Genomic DNA, 22420 nt, shown 5'->3' on the forward strand with positions numbered 1-22420 from the left:
GCCCGGCCAGCCCCTCCCGGGGCCGAGCGTGCGACACCCCCGCTTCCGCGGCGCCCCACCCCTCCTCCGCACGCCTCCCCTTTAAGCGCGAGGCGCAGTTGGATTTGTGTCGGCCGAGGCGAGGCGCGACTCCCCTTTATGCCGGAGACGGCGGCGGCTCTGACAGCCGCGGCAGCCCGGCGAGCAGAGCAGGAGGCCAGGCCTCAGGCCGCCGGCTGCAGTCACCGTAGCGAGGCCGGGGGAAGCGCGGCGCGCGCCGCCGCGGGGGCGGGGGAGTGGGCGGGCCCGGCCGAGCTGGGGGCGGGGGAAGGCGGGGAGCCGGGTCGCCAGCGCTCGGGTCCGCCTCTGACTGCGGCGCGGCGGGGCGATGTGTGATTACCATGGCGAGGAGTCTCTGTCCGGGGGCCTGGCTAAGGAAACCCTGTTACCTCCAGGTAGGCCGGCGGCGAGCCTGCCGCGCGCCCTCTCTCTGCGCGGGACTCGCCCGCCTCTCTCCTCCCTCGCTGGGTCCCGCGCCCGCCCGAACCCCGCTGCCCCCTGCCGTCCGGCACCTGGCGGCGTGCCCTCCCCCGCCGCCCGGGCGCCGCAGCCCCAGCCGCTGTCCCGCCGCCCTCCGCATGTCGGCCGGCCCGGGCTCGCCCTCGCGCCCCTCGCATCCCGAGAGCCACGGGACGTGACACGGGTGCGACCCTACGCCCCTCGCGTTCGGGGCTCCGCAGTCTGGGCTCGGGACGTGCCGCCGTCTTCTCCCTCGTCCGGTGCTCTCCTCCCCCTTCCGTGGTGGGCCCCTCAGGGCGGCTGTTCTCGACTCTGTCCTGAGTCTTCAGTAGGTGGTAGGAAAGGTGGTGTGTCATTCCTCCATATTTTAGAAAATTATGGTAATTTGTCACGTCAGTGTTTTCCCCAAACCCTGGAGAAGCGGCATGTGCCTCGGGCTAAACCCCTTGGTTCGGTCTCTCCGTCACACCCGTGATTTAAATGGGAGGTAGGGCTCGGAAGCCCAAGCGAGGCGGATGGATGTTTGCGTTTTAAAAGGAAGGGGACAGTGTCTTGGCCGATCTCAGATACCCCAACAATGCAAACGTAATTCTCAGTCATGTCATGTGTACTGTTGGCGTGTTAATTTTTCATGATTTCCCGTTCCACCCTTTGCTCCGCTGCCAGTCTGTGTCTTCGAACACTACTACTGTCTTCATGTACTGTTGGTCACCAGGGGGACCTAGTAGACACCGTGAGTAGCTGAGCGCAAATCCATCACCCCAGTGGAAAAACAACTACAGATCAACGCCTCGCGTGGGTCTGCAGTGTTCTCTGCATTCAGAGGACAGTATTCCTTTACCGTTTACCTTAAAAGGCTTAAAGCTATTGATAGATTATTTTGGGATGGGAATTCATGCTCAGCTGGTGCTTTTATCAATTATTTTAAAAGTTGAGAAGAAACCGTCATGGAGCAAGTAAATCTTACATTTTTGTTTGGAAATCGCATGTGTGAATCATTACTCTGCAATGAGTGATGTACTGCAAGTTGGAAGCATGATTGACAGCCCATGATATGAAGAGTATAGGAGTAAAACGGAACGTTCTGAGTCTTTGTAGCAGCTCCACCAGTAGTAACTGTGCCTTGAGTAACAGTAGAGCAACCCAGTCTAGAATTCAACCCAGGCCAGCTACCTCTTTGTAACCCTTTATGTAAGAGAAAAAAAAAAATCTTTCCAGACTCTATCCTCAAAATAAGTTTATTGAGATATTTTAAATGTTTTTTCTTAACTAAAACTGTCTAGCTATTTATTTATTTATTTTTTCGATTTCGTGGCAGACTTTTAGACTTTGACTCATTTGGTTCTCAGTGTTCTCCACAGGTGTGGTTGTGACAGTTTTTTTGGCACCATAGTACAAGAGCTTTCAGATTGGCTGAGTTAAGATTAGTTTTACAAATAGTTATGCTTCTATTAATGGGAAACATTTGGTATTTCTGCCTTCCTGAATGTGTGCATCATTATCTATTACCAAATTAAGGTAAACTCAGGTTTTAAGCATTTCAAAAGGATTTGGGGGCATAGTGGTATTTTAGTAGGCTATTTCTATATAAAATAATGATTAAGTAGAAATCTTTATTGATTATAGTATTATATTTGAGATAAATAAATTTAAAACTTGGGAACCTGGTACGCTGGTGTTTTAAACATTGTCTTGGTATTAGTATTTATTCTCTTTATGAATTTCTTTATGAATTTTCTTGTTAGTTGTCCCTCACCATACTGTTTCAATTTAACCAGCTTTTAGAAAAAGGCCTTCAAATTATTTGTGTCATGCCTTCTTCTGTTCTCTATTGCCTAAATGCCTCACCTTATGTTTTTAATACTTCCTCTGCCATTAGGTGCTTCAACCTTAAAATTGTTTTGGGTGAAGTCAAAATAAAATATTTTCATCTAAGACTGTTATACAGCTAGCTACTCAGTTTCTCAGCCACTGAAAGTTGAATTAACATATACAGTACTCCTATTTTTTATATTTTTATTGTTTTCTTTTTCTTGAGAATAAAACCATGTTCCTTTGGGAACAGCATGAGGCATGAGGACAGAGCTGAGTTTTGTTCATTTGTGCATCTGGTTCATTATGCCCTTGAAAAAATTTCACAACTTTTCAGTTCCATAGTTTCCATATCATGAAGTGGAGAGTGTAGTTCTTAGCTGAGTAATCATATGAATGTAGTGAGGATTAGCTAGATGAAGTTAAATCTATTTTGTGACACCTTTACTACATTTTTTAATAGAGAAGCATATGAACTTAAATGGTAAATACATATAGGTAAATATGTTAAATTCCTTCAACCAAAGGTCCCTGACTTTCTACCGTCCCCCTTTTTATTTATTGAGTATTTATTGATCTGGGGGCATGATATGACTTAATTTTATTGACTCCATTATTTACTTAATAAATATTTGTTGGATGCCTCTCACATGCCAGAAACTCTGTGAGGTGGTAGGGATTCTACAGGAGCTAAACAGAACACTTTTGTGGTTCTCATGCAGCTTAAAGTCTAGTCAGGGAGACAAACATTAATCAAATAATCTTAGAAATATATAGTGACATGAGGTATCACCTCACACCGGTCAGAATGGCCGTCATCAAAAAATCCACAAACAATAAATGCTGGAGGGGGTGTGGAGAAAAGGGAACCCTCTTTCAGTGTTGGTGGGAATGTAAATTGATACAGCCACTATGGAGAACAGTATGAAAGTTCCTTAAAAAACGAATAATAGAACTACCATATGACCCAGAAATTCCACTACTGGGCATATACCCAGAGAAAACCATAATTCAAAAAGACACATGCACCCCAATGTTCATAGCAGCACTATTTAAATAGCTAGGACATGGAAACAACCTAAATGCCCATCAACAGAGGAATGGATAAGGAAGATGTGGCACATATATACAATGGAATATTACTCAGCCATAACAAGGAACAAAATTGGGTCATTTGTAGAGACATGGATGGACCTAGAGACTGTCATACAGAGTGAAGTAAGTCAGAAAGAGAAAAATAAATATTGTATTTTAACACATGTATGTGGAATCTAGAAAAATGGTATAGATGACCTTATTTGCAAAGCAGAAATAGAGACACAGACATAGAGAACAAATGTCTGGATACCAAGGGGGGAGGGGGTGGGGTGGGAGGAATTGGGAGACAGGGATGACACATATACACTATTGATACTATGTATAAAATAGACAACTGAGCGGAACATACTGCATAGCACAGGGATCTCTACTTAATGCACTGTGGTGTCCTAAATGGGAGGGAAACACAAAAGGGAGGGGATATATGTATATGTATGGCTGGTTCATTTTGCTGTGCAGTAGAAGTTAACACAACATTGTAAAGCAACTAGACGCCAATAAAAATTAATTTAGGGCTCCCCTGGTGGCGCAGTGGTTAAGAATCTGCCTGCCAATGCTGGGGACACGGGTTCGAGCCCTGGTCCGGGAAGATCCCACATGCCGCGGAGCAGCTAAGCCCGTGTGCCACAACTACTGAGCCGGCGCTCTAGAGCCCGCAAACCACAGCTAGTGAGCCCATGTGCCAAACTACTGAAGCCCGCACACCTAGAGCCTGTGCTCCACAGCAAGAGAAGCCACTGCAATGAGAAGCCTGCGCACCTCAACAAAGAGTAGCCCCCGTTCACTGCAACTAGAGAAAGGCCACGTGCAGCAACGAAGACCCAACACAGCCAGAAATAAATAAATAAAATAAATAAATTTTAAAAAAATTTAACTTAAAAAAAGAAATATATAGTGACAACAGTAAGTGTTATGAAGGAAAAGTGAAGGAACAAAAGACTGCCTGAGAGGAACAAAACAGTTTCTCTCTTTTTAAAAGTATTTTACTATGGAAATTTTTATACATACATAAAGCAGAAAAGAATAATGAACTCTCATGTACCTTATCACTTGCCCTCAACAATTATCAGTATTTTGTTTCATCTCCCCTCCCCCATGTCCTCTTTCCAACTAAAGTATTTTGAAGCAAATTTCAGGTATCACATCATTTCATCCAAATACCTCAGTATGAATTTCTAACAGATCAGGATATCTTTAGACATAATACCATTATCACGCCTAACAAAATTAATAACGGTTCCTTATTTTCTCTCACTCTCCTCCTAGATATGCATTACCCTGAGAGGACTGACTAAATTGAATTTGCCATGGGGTGGGTTTACTATGATTTGAGAGGGTCTCTTGGTAAAAACAAAACAAAAAACTCTCCGCTTACCAGCTTGTTCCTACCGGAAGTTCTTTGCAGGGAAACGAATTCTCATTTCAGGTTTTGGGAGAATGTCTTAGAAAATGTCTGGTTTAATTAACATTTTCATGTAAATGTAATATTTTAATTTAAAGTGAGGCTGTAATTAGTCAACAGATATAAAAGTTCTTGTTTTGTTTGGAACTAGGGGGAGGGGTGAAGAGTACCGAAGGAATTGAATGTCAAAGATAGGGGGAAGAGATGAAGGGCCCAGCAAGAAGAGAGGGAAGTTGCAGACACCAGCTTTGTATACTTGCCGTTTTGCTGTTCATCTTCAAGTGGGTGGAGTCAAAAAAGTAGTTTTGTCCTGAGGTGTTCGGGCCTTAGGGCTTGCAAGTTCCTCTTCCTACTGCAATTAACAGGGAAAAAATTTTAAGCAATTAACTTAATTATAAAGGAGCTTCGTTCTCAGTATTTCTTTAATCCAGATATCACTGTGATGATTGATAATGTTTCTAGAAACCATAGTATTATGCAATTATGATAAGTTTTCAGCTATAATATGGCTTAAATAGGCATTTATGGACTAATGTGGGGACCTAAGTACTTTTTGTAGTTTTGTTTATATAGCAAAAGAGATTCTACTGCTTGTGAAGAAAAGAACTGATGTGGTGTGTCCATGTAGTAGAATGTTATTCAACAATAAAGAAGAATGAAGAATTGATACGTGCTATAACATGGATGAACCTTGAAAACACTGTATGAAAGAAGCCACTCACAAAAGATCACATATTCTATGGTTCCATTTATATGAAGTGTCCAGAAAAGGCATATCTATAAAGACAAAAAATAGATTAGTTGTTGCCTAGGGCTGGGAGGGTTGGGGGGAAATGGATATGAGGTTTCTTTCTGTGGTAATGGAAGTGTTCTAAAATTGACGCTTTGCACAACTCTGTGAATATACTAAGAACCATTGAATTGTATACTTTAAATGAATAAACTGTATGGTTGTGAATTATATCTCAATAAAGCTGTAAGAAAAAAAGAAAGAAAAGAAACTGAGTTTATCCCATTCATGTGGTCCTTCTCTCTGCCTCTTGTTGTAGATTCCACCAATGCCAGCTTTTTGGTGCAGGGAGTACCTCATCCAGAGGACTGGTGCAGGCACACTGTTTGCCTTTGTGGCCTCTCTGTGAGCCAGGAGGGATTGTGATAGCCCACAAGCATTTACCTGAGCAACAAGCAGCTCATGGCCAGGCAGTATTCTTAGAGCACACTAACTTGCGGTTGTCCTTCCTAGCTATTTTGTTGAAAACTTACCTGGGAAATAGTACTTCCTGGACTAGCTAAATGTTGTGGCACATTGAACGGAGTAGAATCCTGCCTCTGAGAACAGAATCTGTAGGTGTGTTAACCAGTTTGGACCATTTTTAGGCAGTGTTTTTCTTCCACACACCATTGTGATGATACTCCTTGTGGCCTGCATGGTGACCCAGAATGACACCTGCGTTTGTCTGTTTTTAGCATCGTGTTTTCTACAAATTAGGAATCACTTTGTTTAGCGCTTACTCAGTCTGAGTGGGACTGATAACACAGCAGCCCTATAATTCATTGGTTTTACTTTTTAATACCTTCTTCCTTCTCACTATCATTAAGTCCTGGAAGAATGAAAGTTAAGACAATTTAAGCTAATTCTCTATACTTAGATTAGACACATTTTCCATTCCAGTTATTCTGCCTGCATGCCCTGTTACATATAAAAAGCTGGTGCAACTCTAACGGAATTTGAAGTCTGAGATACTTGGGTACTTCTGAAGGTTTTTCAAGTCCTTTAAATCGCAAAAGTTTTAGATTTCTTAAGGCATCCTCTTAAAAATGACTAACAGTTTCAATATGTGTTCAGTAGGGCTGTCATGAATGGATGACATGTTCTAATCAGGGTGTTGGCACTTGTTTAACATTTCTGATACTTGCCTGGCTCTTTGACTTACATTAGTACTAGTCTTCAAATATGACTAATATAGATAGTTTGGTTATGACTTCATGTGGATATTTTGCAGGATTTAGTGCCAGGTAGGGTTACTGATACAGATTAGCTGGTAATAGTGATAATGTTGACAAATATGGTAGTAAGACTAATACGGCTTTTTGCTCATTTTCAGCTCACAGGATTATTCTAAATCTAAGGATAGTAAGAGCAAGTAGTTGTTTCCTATTCTCCAAAGGGAGAAGGACCATAGGTAGCATGGTTTAATAATATAGCTTTATTATACCTGCTGTTCAGAGCTACACTTTTGCCTTTGCCTGAAACTATATCTCCAGAATGATGATTAGCTTTCTGAGACTTGTGAATACACAGGGAGCATCTGTATCCCATAATGTGTCTTAAATTCAAGCATAGAATTATAATGCAGCCTTTTGATATTACCATAAGTTGCTTTTCTACCCCTGTTAGAAACTCAAAGAAATGGTGAATTCTCAGGCAGACTTCATCCTCACACACTTTCAGGCTGTAGCATATAGTAAAAAGGTTTCTTCATTGTCATCTTCCCAGTGCCTCAGTTTTTCATCCTAATGTTGTTTTGTATTCTTTATAGAAGTTTTCTTTTTTTTAGAGGTTTTCATTTTAATGTTTTCATTTTTTAAAGTTACTTTGAAAAACAATACTATACTATTCTGTTAAATACCGTCTTTTTACATTGATTGAAAAGATAAATGTCTCACATTCTTAACGTATCTATTTCTAGACATTCAAATATTTTGTGAATAATCTTCCTTTAAAACCCTTTAATCTAGAAAGTATATGAGTTTAGAAAACCCAGGATACTGTAAAATGAACATGTTTTAAAAACCCAAAATATTAGTGGATGAATTTTTCTTTAGAAATAGTAGGGGATTTTTTTGATGACTATTTAATGAAATTAAATAATTATCTTTTTAGGTATGATCATGATGTTGTGGGTATGTTTTTTTTTTCCTTTGTTTTGTTTTTTATTGTGCCAAAACACACAGTATAAAGTTTACCATCTTAACCATTTTTTAAGTGTACAGTACAGGACTGTTAATATATGCACATTTTTGGCAACAGATCTGTAGAACTTTTTCATCTTGCAGAACTGAAACTGTACCCATTGCACAACAACTCCTCATTTTCCCCTCCTCACCAGCCTGGTGACCACATTCTATTATACTTTCTGTTTCCATGTGTTTGACTTCTTTAGATAACTCATGTAAGTAGAATCATGCAGTATTTTTTTAAAATTTTTATTATTTATTTTATTTATTTATTTTTGGCTGCGTTGGGTCTTTGTTGCTGTGCGCGGGCTTTCTCTAGTTGCGGTGAGCGGGGGCTACTCTTTGTTGCGGTGCGCGGGCTTCTCACTGCGGTGGCTTCTCTCGTTGCAGAGCATGGGCTCTAGGCACCAGGCCTCAGGAGTTATGGCTTGCGGCCTCTAGAGCTCAGGTTCAGTAGTTGTGGCGCACAGGCTTAGCTGTTCCGCGGCATGTGGGATCTTCCCGGACCAGGGCTTGAACCCCTGTCCCCTGCATTGGCAGGCAGATTCTTAACCACTGCACCACCAGGGAAGCCCCAGAATCATGCAGTATTTGTTTTTTTTTGTGACTGGCTTATTTTACTTAGCATAATATCCTCAAGATTCATACATCTTGTAGTGTATGACAGATTTCTTTCTTTTTAAAGGTTGAATAATATTCCACTGTATGTGTATACCATTCATCAGTCGATGGACATTTAGGTTGCTTCCACCTCTTGGCTATTATGAATAATGCTGCAGTGAACATGGGAGTTCTAGTATCTCTTTGAGATCCTGCTTTCAATTATTTTGTGTATATACCCCAGAAGTGAGATTGCCACATTATAGGGTACTTCTATTTTTAATTTTTTGAGGAACCTCTGTACTGTTTTCCACAGTGGCTATATCATTTTCTATTCCCATCAACAATGCACAAGGGCTTCAGTTTTTCCACATCCTTGTCAGCACTTGTTATTTTCTGTTTTTTTGGGTTTTTGTTTGTTTAGTGGCCATCCTAAAGAGTGTGAGGTAATATCTCGTGGTTTGGACTTGCATTTCCCCGATGATTAGTGATGTTGAGCATCTTTTCGTGTGCTTGTTTAGCCATTTGCATGTCTTCTTTAGAAAAAGTTTCTTCTTGATTTATTGTTTCAAAATGATGTTTATTCAACAGGGTTATGGGTTATTGTAAACAGAACTCCCTTTTCTTTCCTAAGAAGGAGAAAGAGGAAGAGGGAGAGATATTTAAATACATTTAGAGAAAGAAAGCAAACAAATGTAGGACAATGTCAGCAATTGATTAATATAGGCATATGGCATAAGGGTATTCATTGCACTATTTCTCTAAATTTTCTGTAGATTTAAACATTTTCAAAATAAAAGGTTGGGAGAAAATAAATTAGGCTGGACTTCATAATAACTGAGTCTGACTAGAAATGAATGAACTCTGTCCAAAGTTACATTAAGGGTTAAGAAAATGAGATTTGATAGAGCATGTTTGAAGTCAGTGATTAAAGAAAGCATTGTTAGTTTCCCAGTGGTCCTATAACAAATTGCCACAGATTTAGCAGCTTAAAACAACACACATTTATTTGTACCCGTATCTCACACTTCTGAAGGTTAGAAATCCCAGGATGGTATGGCCCAGCTGGTTCTCTGCTCCAGGTTTCACAAGGTTGAAAATCAAGGCATCAGTAGGGTTGAGTTTCTTTCTGGAGCTCTGGGAATGAATTGATTTCCAGGCTCTTTCAGATTGCTTTCAGAATTCAGTTCCATGCTATAGTAGGACTGAAGGCTCCATTTCCTTGCTGGCTGTTGGCTGGGGGTTGTTCTCAGCTTCTAGAGGCTGCCTCCATTTCTGGGTTCATGGCTTCTTTTCTCCATCTTCAAAGCCGGTAACAGTGGGTGGAGTCCTTCGAATGTTTCCAGTGTCTCTGACTTCTTCTGCCTCAGCCCTTTTCTACCTTTCTCTGCCTCATCTCTCTGACTCCTTCCTCTTCTGCTTTTAAGGGTTCATATGATTACATTGGGTCCACCTGCATAATCCAAGATAATATCTCTATTTTAAGTCTCTTCACAGCAGCATCTAGATTAGTGTTTGATTAAATAACCAGGGAGTGGGAATGTTGGGAGACAGCTTTAGAATTCTGTCTACCCCAGAAAGAATACAACTGAAAATTCTGACAGTTTAAAAAAATCAATCATTTCCTAAAATATTTTGTTTTTTCCCCCATTACTATTAGGTTTTAAGATATTGCCAAAGAAGAGATTTTATAAGAGAGTTATTATTGTATTTATCATTCCAGCAGTTACTATGAGAGGAATCTTGCATACTTATTAAAGGAAGGAAAGTACAAATAAATAGCTGCTGAACAACCACATGTGGTGATACTTGTTTTTACAATAGATACTGTTCTTGAATCTTTGGTATCCTTGTACAAACTGAAGTAAAAGTGGAAAAGTATCACTTTATGAACTCTAAGAAAAGTTTCTTTAAAATGTAACCTATTTCTTTCTGTTTATTACTGTAATTAACTAATACTGTTGTTCTTTACCCCTTAAAGAAGACAATGCTTGGTTTTGTTTTAATGTGCCAGCTTATAAGATTTTTCAGTCGCACCTGATCCAGTAGAACTAAATTCATATCCAGTGAAGGCAGAGCCTGTTTATTACTCTGGTCTTGTCCTTTATCCTGAGCATATAGTACTCAGGATGTGCAAAATGATATAGTCCAGTACATATATTCAAAAATATTCTGTAATGACTCTGAGATATTGAACTCCAATAGCTCACGCTAAGCACACATCTCTTTCACATTCTTACTCTTTACTGTTACCACCAGCACCATCATATCATCCTCATCATTGTCATTATAATTGAGGCTCTTGCCACCCCAATTTCTTCCAATCTGCCAACCTCCTCTGGCTTCCCTCTTTTCCCTATTCAGTCAGGATCACATGTTCTGTCATTTCAGCTACTCTTCTTTGGTCACTCACTACTTCTTTGCTCCTCTGACCTTCCTTTATTCTTATTCTATCCTTTATTCCACACTTTCCTTTCAATCTCATCTTCCTTTGCCCCCTGCTTTCCTCAGGACTTCAAGCTTCTCTACTTCTCACTTTGTAGTCTCCTTGGGTAATTGCATCTCTTCACGTGGCTTCCACTACAACCCAAATACTAATGGGTCTCAACTCTGTATCACCAGCCCAAACCTCTCCACCCGGAACTTCAGATTTGCATCTAGCTGCTTATTTGATATCTACTTCTAGATAGCACTTCGTATTCAACATGTCCAAAGCTAAAGTCCTGCCCCCAAATTGCTTCTTTCCCTATTTAAGTTAGTGATACTCTCCAGTTACTCAAGAGATAAATATACCCAAGTCCTTCTAGACTCTCCCTCTTTCCTTACCCTCATGTTTAATCCCTCAGCAATTCCACTAGTGCATCTCCTAAATAACTTTTGATTGCATCATCTTTATAAAACAAAATACAGTGTTATCAACTATAGTCACCATGTTTTACATTAGATCCTCAGACCTTATTCATTGTGCAGCTGTAAGGTTTTACTGGCCTTTTATTGGCCTTTCCCTATTTTCCCCACCTCCCAGCGTCTGGTAGCCATTTTTCTACTCTCTAAGACTTTGACTTTTTAAAAAATTTTTAGATTCTGCATATAAATGATATACCATGTAGTATTTTTCTTTCTGTCTGGCTTATTTCACTTAGCATAATGCCTTCAAGGTCCATCTATTTTGTTGCAAATGGTAGTATTTCCTTCTTTCTCATGGCTGTATGTATACATGTATACATGTATGTATACATGGTGTATGTATATGCCACATTTTCTTTATCCATTCATCTTCCAATGGACACTTTGGACTCTTAGGTTGTTTCCATGTCTTGGCTATTGTGAATAATGCTGCAGTGACCATGGGAATGCAGCTATCTCTTTGAGATCCTATTTTCACTTCCTTTGGTTATATACCCAGAAGTAGGAATGCTGGATCATATGGTAGTTCTATTTTTTATTCTTTGCAGAATCTCCATACTGTTTTCCATAGTGGCTGAACCAACTTACATTCCCACCAGTAGTGCACTAGGGTTCCCTTTTCTCCACATCCTGGCCAACATAGTTGTCTCTTGTCTTTTTGATATAGCCATTCTAACAGGTGTGAAGTGATAGCTCATTGTGATTTTGATTTGCATTTCTCTGATGATTAGTGATAGTGAGCACCTTTTCATGTACCTATTGGCCGTTTGTCTCCTGCTGGTACTGTGATTCTCTCCTTTTGTCTCATTAGGCCCACTGTAATAGCCTCCAGAAAGCCCTTCCTCATTTACCACTTTCAGACCCACCCTCCACATTACTTCCAGAGCAGTCTTTCCCAAAACGCCAATATGATCTAATCTCCCTCCCTACCAGTGAAATCCTTCAGTGGCTTACCATTGCCTTCAGTAGACTAAGCAGAGTTCTGAGCATGGCTCTTTGTTTCTGGTCCCTTCCTATCTTGCTGTTTCATTCCTGCCACTACCATCTCATGCACTGTTTGCTCTAGCAATTCTGAAAAAATTCCAGTTTCCCAACACACTGTGCTTCTCTCTCACATGTCAACCTCTCTACCCCACCATTTCCTCTTTGCCCTAGAATGCCCTTCCCCCATTTCCCTGCATCCCTCTTTACCTGGTTTTTTTTTTTTTTTAAGTTTTAGTAATTTTTTTTTTCCTTTTAATTAATTAATTTATTTATTTTTGGCTGTGTTGGGTCTTCGTTTCTGTGCGAAGGCTTTCTCTAGTTGTGGCAAGTGGGGGCCACTCTTCATCGCGGTGCGCGGGCCTCTCACTGTCGCGGCCTCTCTCGTTGCGGAGCACAAGCTCCAGACGCGCAGGCTCAGTAGTTGTGGCTCACGGGCCTAGTTGCTCCGTGGCATGTGGCATCTTCCCAGACCGGGGCTCGAACCCGTGTCCCCTGCATTAGCAGGCAGATTCTCAACCACTGCGCCACCAGGGAAGCCCTACCTGGTTTATTCTCAGTTTTCTACTTGTCCTTTAGGTTTCAACTCAGAGAGGAAGTGACCTTTCAGCAATTCCTCCCTAACATCCCACATGGTATTAGTGTACCTCTTTTGTGCCCCACACTGTGGGTACATGATATCTGGCACACACTTCTCTTACAGCACTTATGATATTGAATTGTCATCAGTGATTTTCATATCTTTCTTCTGAGCCCCAGACTGTGATCTCCCTGACAGCCAAGATGTCAGTTTCCTCTCTTTATCCCCTGTGCCTAGCCCAAAGCAGATGTTCAATAAATGTTTGTTGAAGGACTGAATCCAGACATAGAGTTTTATGGAGTTGATCAGATTAACTAATTACTTATATGAAAGAAAATGTGTATGCAATAAGTAAAATAGTATAGGTGAGCTTATGATGCAAATCATAAGTCTTCCCTTCCACTTCTCCTTACCCCCAGCTTTGCTCCTGAAAGGTAGCCTCTTTGAATCACTTATCTTTTTGGATTTCCCGGTGGCTAAACCTCTAACTTCTAGAGCTGTGTGTCTAAAGGGAACTGCACACACCCTGGGAGGTGCATATGATGCTGAATTTGGGTACTGGAAGAAATTATTTGAAATTGTATTTATTCTCATATACTTTTTATATCTTAAAATGTTTTTGTCAGAATAGCTGATGATTTTTTGTTTTCGGTTCATTATTATAATAAGCATTCCCCCCCACAATAAAAATTTCCCCCCCACAATAAAAAGAATTCAAAATTATTCTTATATACTTTTAATTTCTATTACTGTGTGAGTCACAGTATACAAATAATAGATTAATATAATCATAATTTTATATAGAGTATAAATAAGTAAATATACAAATGTTAGGGATTTGTGCTCTAAAATATTTTCCCTGAGAGGATTGTACAATAAAAAATGATTTGGGGCTGCTGCTCTAAATAATAGACTTTTACCTCTGTTTCTTGATTTATCAACTTTAGATATATCTATTGACTTTCTACTTTTAAGGAGTATTTAGCTTGCTTACACTACGGTCATCTCATTCTCTTCCAGTGTTTGTTTTAAATTTTACTTCTTCTGTTGCTTAACTTAGTAACTTCAGATAATAACAACTCTTTCTAATTTCATCCACTTTCGTCAGTCTGTCTACTCCTCCCTTTTTAAGAAGGGACATTAGAACATGTTCTGTTTTTCATCTGGTTTTCCCAGTTTCTGTCAGCAACACTTTTTTTTTTTTTTTTTTTTGGCTGTGTTGGGTCTTCATTGCTGCGTGCGGGTTTTCTCTAGTTGCAGAGAGCGGGGGCCACTTTTCATTGCAACGCATGGGCTTCTCATGGAGGTGGCTTCTCTTATTGCGGAGCACAGGCTCTAGGTGTGCGGGCTTCCGTAGTTGTGGCACGCAGACTCAGTAGATGTGGCTCGCGGGCTCTAGAGCGCAGGCTCAGTAGTTGTGGCGCACAGGCTTAGTTGCTCCGCAGCATGTGGGATCTTCCCGGAGCAGGGTTCAAACCTGTGTCGCCTGCATTGGCAGGCGGATTCTTAACCACTGCGCCACCAGGGAAGTCCAGCAACACTTTTACATTGTCAAAGTTGATAACTTTTATATTATGTCCTGTGACAATAACCAAATCTCCAAATAAGTTGACTCTAAAAGATGAAAACTATAAACAGTATTATATTATTATGACTTGTTAATTCTTCCATAAAGGAAAACTCTCCCTTGTAAACCTGAGATCCATTGACTGCAGCATGAAGTTATTTTCTCCTTGTCAGGAAAGTGGGTAGAATTACTGGAACAAATGCCTTTTGTTATTAAGCAAATTACTGCAAGGATTTGTTCCTTTCCAGAAGCTAAACCATATTTTTGCCGATAGGGAAGAGAACATGTGATATTTGCACATTCTCTATAGAAAGTTTCTTTTTGCTTAGAAATCATGCTTGCTTGCCTTTTAATATTCCTACTAAAGAATCATAATTTAAAGCCTAGCCTTTGGGATCTGTAGTGAAGTAACAGAGTTATGATTTGAGATCACTCTGAGCCACAGTTTCTCCCCTGAGCAGTCAATATACTGTCTTTTATGGAATGGTTACCTGGTTATGCTCAGCTCTAGGAAGCAGACATTTATTATGTTATCTGCCCCTCAAATCCAAGTGAACTGAGCTAGTTTTGGAGTCCTAGACCATTTGAATAATGAAAACAACTTTCATCTTCGGGGAAGGCACTGCAGGTAGGAACTGGCTATCATTTGATGCCACAATTATAGAAAATAAAATGAGAGTAAAGCAGTTTTGGCCAGTGTTTCTCTTAGGGTCCTGAAATTTACATCTTGAGACCAACCACATCAAAGTTAATTCTGGCCTAAGATGAAGGGCCTCTCTATTTTTAGTACCCCCTAAAATATCATTCTATATTTAGTGCAGAGCCAATTTGTGTGCTGGGATTACATTTTCTCCAGGGCCAGGGTCATGACCCCTTGGCTCTCAAGACTGTAAGATCAATAACAACTACATCCCCTTTTCTCATGTTACAGTTCCTTATAATCAGGATATGTAAGTGTGCTTACTTGAAATGCAGCTTTTTTGTGACATTTGTCTTTTTCTTTCTTTTTAATTTTCAGGGAGTTTCTAATTGCTTTTTTTTTTTTTTTTTGGCATAATATGCCTTTACCATAGCCTCACTTTTTCCATATTCTGTGGAATCCCCCTTCATGACCAAATGCTTCTCTAGGCTACTGCACAGCTGTCTTCCAAGGGTTTTCCTCCATTCTTCTATGTTAGAATCACTGTTCTTAGGATCCTGGGTCTTCCACTGTTCTGATTTATGCCATAATTTTACTGGGGTATATCCTGAAATAAGTTCTTTAGAAAGGATGTGTGGGAAGTAAACTTTCTGAGTCGTGTCTAAAACTGTCTTTATTGTACCTTTGTTTGTAGTTAGGTTAGGTGCAGAATTCTGGGCTGAAAATAATTTTCTTTAAAACCGTGAAGACATTGTCTTCTAACATCCTCTGTTGCTGACAAGAAGCCAGTTTGATTGTCAGTCCTTGGTGGGTGACCTGTTTTTCCTGTTCAGTGTCTCCTTTTTATATTTGTTTTGGAATTCCATGAGGAAATGTATAAATGTGGGTCTTTTATCAGTTGATTGTATTAAGCACTCAGCCCTTTCAATTTTTTTTTTTTAATTTATTTTATTTATTTATTATGTTCGGCTGCGTTGGGTCTTTGTTGCTGTGCATGGGGTTTCTCTAGTTGCGGCGAGCGGGAGCTACTCTTCGTTGCGGTGCACGGGCTTCTCATTGTGGCGGCTTCTCTTGTTGTGGAGCACGGGCTCTAGGTGCGTGGGCTTCATTAGTTGCGGCATGCGGGCTCAGTAGTTGTGGCTCACGGGCTCTAGAGTGCAGGCTTAGTAGTTGTGGCGCACGGGCTTAGTTGCTCCGCGGCATGTGGGATCTTCCTGGGCCAGGGCTCAAACCCGTGTCCCCTGCATTGGCAGGCGGATTCTTAACCACTGCGTCACCAGGGAAGCCCCCAGCCCTTTCAATCTTAAGACTTGGGTGTTTCTTCAACTCTGGGGAATTCTATTAATTAATAGCTTCTCCCTTCTCTTTTTTCTGTTCCCTCTTTTGGGGGGCTCTTATTAGTCAAATGTTGTACCTCTTGGATTGGCTCTTTGTATCTCTCACAGTTTCTCTATTATTTTCCATCTTTTTATCCATACACTCTCATTCTGAGTTTCTCAGTTTTATTTTCCAGCTCATCTGTTGATTTTTTCCTTTTCTAATCACTCTTCAAATTCTGAATTTTAAATTTAATTTAAAAGACTCCTGTTAAGTTCTTTGTTCCTTTTCTGTGTGTGTGGTTTCCTATTCCTAGTTTATATGCATGTAATACCCTCTGGAATCTTTTGATTATAGTAGTTTTTTAAAAATATATATTTTATTTTCTTATGTCCCTTAATTATATTTGTTCCCCTCAGGATTCCTTTTTCTATATATTTTTCTTAGCTCTTCTTTTTCATGCTGCTGGATTTTTCCATGTGCCTTGGTCGTCTATTCATATTTTAGAAAGCAGGGCTGAGAAACTGGTGTGGATTTCCTCTGCTCTTTGAAAAGTGGGTCTCTTTTCCCCCTAGACCTATTACCTGAGTGGATGGCTGACTGTGCCCTCTGTGTAGGTGGGGTGCGTTGGCTGGCCTTCTTGCTCTGGGGTGAGCCTGTGCTCAGGCTCTGGGGGCCCTGTGTCAGAGGAGTGCTTTATCCCGGGCAGACTGTACTACCATTAGAAGCCTTGGCTTTCCCCAGGTTGTTTGTTCCTTCAGCTATCTGGTTTTTCAACTGTGGGTTAATGCCAGGCTGCCTGTGATCTGCATGGGGGTGGGGGAAGCAGATGGAGGTGCCAACCAGCGCAGATCCAGGTACAGACCTTCAAGTATTCCCACTGTCTTCAGCCCCACTTCTCACTCCTGCCCTCCCTCGTACCTCTGGCCCAGAGCCCAGAGCCATCAGGTGTTCCAGGGCAGATTGGCTCTCTAGATTCCTTCTAGCATTCCAACAAGCAGTTTGGCTTCCAGCTCCTTTAGGTTGCTTTGTGGAGTATTCTGGGCTGTGGCTTTCTTTGCCCATCTCATCCGTCAACACAATTCCATCTGCTTTTTGAATTCTAGAAATTTGTTGGATCTTTCATCCAGTGGTGAACCCCCCTACTTCCCCTTCCTTTTGATATTAAACTTTCATTGCTTCTTTTGTCTCCCTTCTTTCAGTGTGGTTTTGCAAGCTTTAAGTAGTAAATATATATCCTCAATCTACCATCTTGAAGTAAAAGTCCTGATATGAATTTTAACTATCTATCATTTGAATATTTACCTACCCTGTTTATCTTCATGGCTGCAATGTCTGTTTAAGCATTGCATAATTAATAAGTTATTTCAGTAAAATAAGGCAAGAGAATTGGCGTAAATAACTCCAGAGGGATAAAGATACAATGGCACATTTTTTTCCAGAAAATCTTGTATAATAGCAACAGTTTATTTTAGTAAAAAAAAAAAAACTACTCTATTAAAGATTAGAGTCTTAAAATTAGCATCAATTTTGTTCCTGATTTCTATAGGTTATAGTCAACAAGGGTATTACCTGCTATGTATCAGGTAAGCACTGGGTTTGTAGCAGTGACTATGATAGCTCTCTGCTGTCATAGAATTTGCATGTTGTTTGGGGGAGGGGCACTGACGGATAGAGAATAAATGAAGTTAAAAAATAACCACACAACAAAAACATCAGGTAGCTATGTGCACAATGCAAATAATTAAAATATGTGATGTGATAGTGAGTGTCAAGACATCTGTGTTAGCCGGCTGGCTGGAGAACCTGAGATCTGACTAACAAGCAGGAGCCAGCCAGGCAAGAACAGGAAACTTGGTATTACCCTGAGAGAGCATATCCTTTCCTCTTTAGTCAGTGCTATCCACCCCCCTTTTGGTTTTGATCATCCTTCTGTCCTGTAAAAGATTTTCATGTTAATGTAATGAATTGCCGAAACATTTCATCAGCTTTGAAATAGCACTTTGGTGAAATAGAAAGACTCATGAGATAATTTACTCCCCTAGGACAGAGAAGGGATAAACAAGCCTTTTCGGTCTGTGATAGCGGAATGGTTTGGTGAATTTAAAGGCCTTAATTATTATGCTTTAAGCAACAACTTAATTTGCTTCAGTCTGATTCTTAGCTTTCAAGTGGAGTCTTCCTTTGATATATTGTGTTGCTATTTTGGTGCTTGTCATTTTGCTGTTGCACTTTTCCTCATCAAAAAGCATTTACTGCTCACTTTTTAAAATAAATTTATTTATTTTATTTATTTATTTATTTTTGTCTGCGTTGGGTCTTCGTTACTGCACGCGGACTTTCTCTAGTTGCGGCGAGTGGGGGCTACTCTTCGTTGTGGTGCGCGGGCTTCTCATTGCAGTATCTTCTCTTGTTGTGGAGCACGGGCTCTAGGCACATGGGCTTCACTAGTTGCAGCATGCAGGCTCAGTAGTTGTGGCTCACGGGCAGCGCAGACTCAGTAGTTGTGGCGCATGGGCTTAGTTGCTCCACGGCATGTGGGATCTTCCTGGACCAGGTCTCGAACCCGTGTTCCCTGCATTGGCAGGTGTATTCTTAACCACTGTGCCACCAGGGAAACCCTACTGCTCACTTATGTAGCCCCGGTGCTTGTATTGATACCATGGGCTGCAGATGCACATTCGCTTTTATCTTTAAATTGGGTACACTTTTCAAGGAGTATGTGGGGGCATGGATAGTTTAAGGGGACCAATTTGTAGATCCTTAAATTCCCCACGTACTCTTTCCTAACATTGTTCTGCCTGAGAATGTGCCTTTGATGGAGGTGCAGGGGCTGCTTTCCCACCTTCTCTTTCACAGTTGCCCTTCTTCCACTATTACAAAAGAAAGGCACACTGCTCATCCATCTCAGATCTTACAAAGGTCCCTAGATGTAAAAGCCACCAGGGTACCAAACAAAGAACAGTTGAAAATATTGGTGTCTGTGTTGAATAATGAATGACTAAGTAACACTGTCTCAAGGAATGACTGGATAACAGTTTCTTTTGCAATTGAAATAGTTTCCCATTTTTGGCTTTCACAAAACTAAAAGATCTAATTGAGTTGTTTGCCAGTTAACTAGTAGATCATTAGGTATACACATATATATAGATATTTAAAATGCTTAATATTTGTATATAACTGATACTTTTTAAATTTAATTTTTATTTTATATTGGAGTATAGTTGATTTACAGTGTTGTGTTAGTTTCAAGTGTACAGCAAAGTGATTATATATATGTGTGTGTGTGTGTGTATATATATATATATATATATATATATATATTTTTTTTTTTTTTTTATGGCTGTGCCACTGGCATGTGGGATCTTAATTCCCCAACCAGGGATTGAACCCATGCCCCTTGCAGTGAAAGCATGGGGTCTTAACCACTGGACCACCATGGAAATCCTGTATATTTTTGATGGTAGATCACTTTTTTGTCACGTAAGTCAAAAGATTTCAAAAAATTGAGAAATAATTGCTCTAACAAAACTTCCATTCTCATCTTCTCATTTACGTGGAAAAGGTTTCTCATCACCTAAAGTTATGAAAACAAGAAGTAGGGATAGAATGGATACTGAGTCCTGTTTCATTCTGGCAATAAATAATAGTCACTGCAAGGAAATGTGAACTAACTGAAGAAGAAAAATCTCACCCATCTCTTTTAAAAAGTTTTCTTTCTTATATTTAAATTTCTTAAATCAAGAATTTGCAGTATATTCATGTTTAATTGATTGGGTGGTTTTCTTTAATTATAAAGAAAACTCAAATCAGAAAAAAAATTGTTTTAACACTTGAAGTCTTTTATTACAGAAAATAAAGAGAAATTTATTTTCAATTTACAGATAATTTTTTGTTGAGGAAAACTACAATAGAGTGGCAATAAAAGATTTTCAAACATGAAATGTATTACATTAAAAAAAACTGTGGGAAGAATCACCTTTCCTGATGTTAATGCTTACTATACAGCTTTATTAATCAAGACGGTGTGGTACTGATAGAGGGGTACACAAGGATCAATGGAATAGAATAGGAAACCTAGAAATAGAGCCACATTAATATACCTGATTAATTTTTTACAAGGGATCTAAAAGTAATTTAAATGGAGGAGGGATAGCCATTTTTTTTTTAATTTTTGAATTTTATTTTATTTATTTTTTTATACAGCAGGTTCTTATTAGTCATCAGTTTTATACACATCAATGTATACATGTCAATCCCAATCGCCCAATTCATCACACCACCACCCCCACCCCCCGCCACTTTCCCCCCTTGGTGTCCACACGTTTGTTCTCTACATCTGTGTCTCAACTTCTGCCCTGCAAACCGGTTCATCTGTACCATTTTTCTAGGTTCCACATACATGTGTTAATATACGATATTTGTTTTTCTCTTTCTGACTTACTTCACTCTGTATGACAGTCTCTAGATCCATCCACGTCTCAACAAATGACTCAATTTCATTCCTTTTTATGGCTGAGTAATATTCCATTGTATATATGTACCACAACTTCTTTATCCATTCGTCTGTCGATGGGCATTTAGGTTGCTTCCGTGACCTGGCTATTGTAAATAGTGCTGCAATGAACATTGGGGTGCATGTGTCTTTTTGAATTATGGTTTTCTCTGGGTATATGCCCAGTAGTGGGATTGCTGGATCATATGGTAATTCTATTTTTAGTTTTTTAAGGAACCTCCATGCTGTTCTCCATAGTGGCTGTATCAATTTACATTCCCACCAACAGTGCAAGAGGGTTCCCTTTTCTCCACACCCTCTCCAGCATTTGTCGTTTGTAGATTTTCTGATGATGCCCATTCTCATCTGTGTGAGGTGATACCTCATTGTAGTTTTGATTTGCATTTCTCTAATAATTAGTGACGTTGAGCAGCTTTTCATGTGCTTCTTGGCCATCTGTATGTCTTCTTTGGAGAAATGTCTATTTAGGTCTTCTGCTCATTTTTGGATTGGGTTGTTTCTTTAATATTGAGCTGCATGAGCTGTTTATATATTTTGGAGATTAATCCTTTGTCCTTTGTTGATTCGTTTGCAAATATTTTCTCCCATTCTGAGGGATGTCTTTTCGTCTTGTTTGTAGTTTCCTTTGCTGTGCAAAAACTTTGAAGTTTCATTAGGTCTCATTTGTTTATTTTTGTTTTTATTTCCATTACTCTAGGAGGTGGATCAAAAAAGATCTTGCTGTGATTTATGTCAAAGAGTGTTCTTCCTATGTTTTCCTCTAAGAGTTTTATAGTATCCGGTCTTACATTTAGGTCTCGAATCCATTTTGAGTTTATTTTTGTGTATGGTGTTAGGGAGTGTTCTAATTTCATTCTTTTACATGTAGCTGTCCAGTTTTCCCAGCACCACTTATTGAAGAGACTGTCTTTTCTCCATTGTATATCCTTTCCTCCTTTGTCATAGATTAGTTGACCATAGGTGCGTGGGTTTACCTCTGGGCTTTCTATCTTGTTCCATTGATCTATGTTTCTGTTTTTGTGCCAGTACCATATTGTCTTGATTACTGTAGCTTTGTAGTATAGTCTGAAGTCAGGGAGTCTGATTCCTCCAGCTCCGTTTTTTTCTGAGGGATAGCTTTTTTAATAAAGCTATCCAAGTGCTGAGGCAACTGGATATCCATTGGCCAAAAAAAAAAAGAACAACAACAAAAACCTTGACCTAAATCTTATACAAAAATTAACTCAAAATGGATCACGGATATAAATGGCAAATGTAAAACTATAACACTTTTAGGGGAAAAAAAAGTAGAAAAGCTTTGGGGCCTAGGGCTAGGCAAAAAGTTCTTAGACTTGACACCAAAAGCATGTTCCATAAAGGAAAAATTGATAAATTTTAACTCACCAAAATTAAAATCTTTGCTCTACAAAAAAACCTTGTTAAGAGTATAAAAAGACAAGCTACAGAATAGGAGATTTTTTGGGGGGAGGGAGGGGGAGAAGATATTTTCAAGCCACATATCTGACAAAGGACTAGTAACTAAAATACATAAAGAACTCTTAAAA

The 22420-nt window shown here is 39.9% G+C and overlaps 1 protein-coding gene across 1 annotated transcript in view; it reads left to right on the top strand.

Annotated features, from left to right (window-relative positions):
* The first annotated feature begins 325 nt into the window (after window positions 1-325).
* DIPK1A (divergent protein kinase domain 1A) overlaps window positions 326-22420 on the top strand; it is a 137004-nt gene continuing 114909 nt past the window's right edge. Inside the window, exon 1 of the mRNA XM_061183882.1 lies at window positions 326-434. Within this exon, the coding sequence (XP_061039865.1) occupies window positions 381-434 (54 nt within the window). The 5' untranslated portion in view covers window positions 326-380. The remainder of the gene's footprint in view (window positions 435-22420) is intronic.

Source organism: Eubalaena glacialis, chromosome 3, assembly GCF_028564815.1.
Source record: "Eubalaena glacialis isolate mEubGla1 chromosome 3, mEubGla1.1.hap2.+ XY, whole genome shotgun sequence".
Taxonomy (NCBI): domain Eukaryota; kingdom Metazoa; phylum Chordata; class Mammalia; order Artiodactyla; family Balaenidae; genus Eubalaena; species Eubalaena glacialis.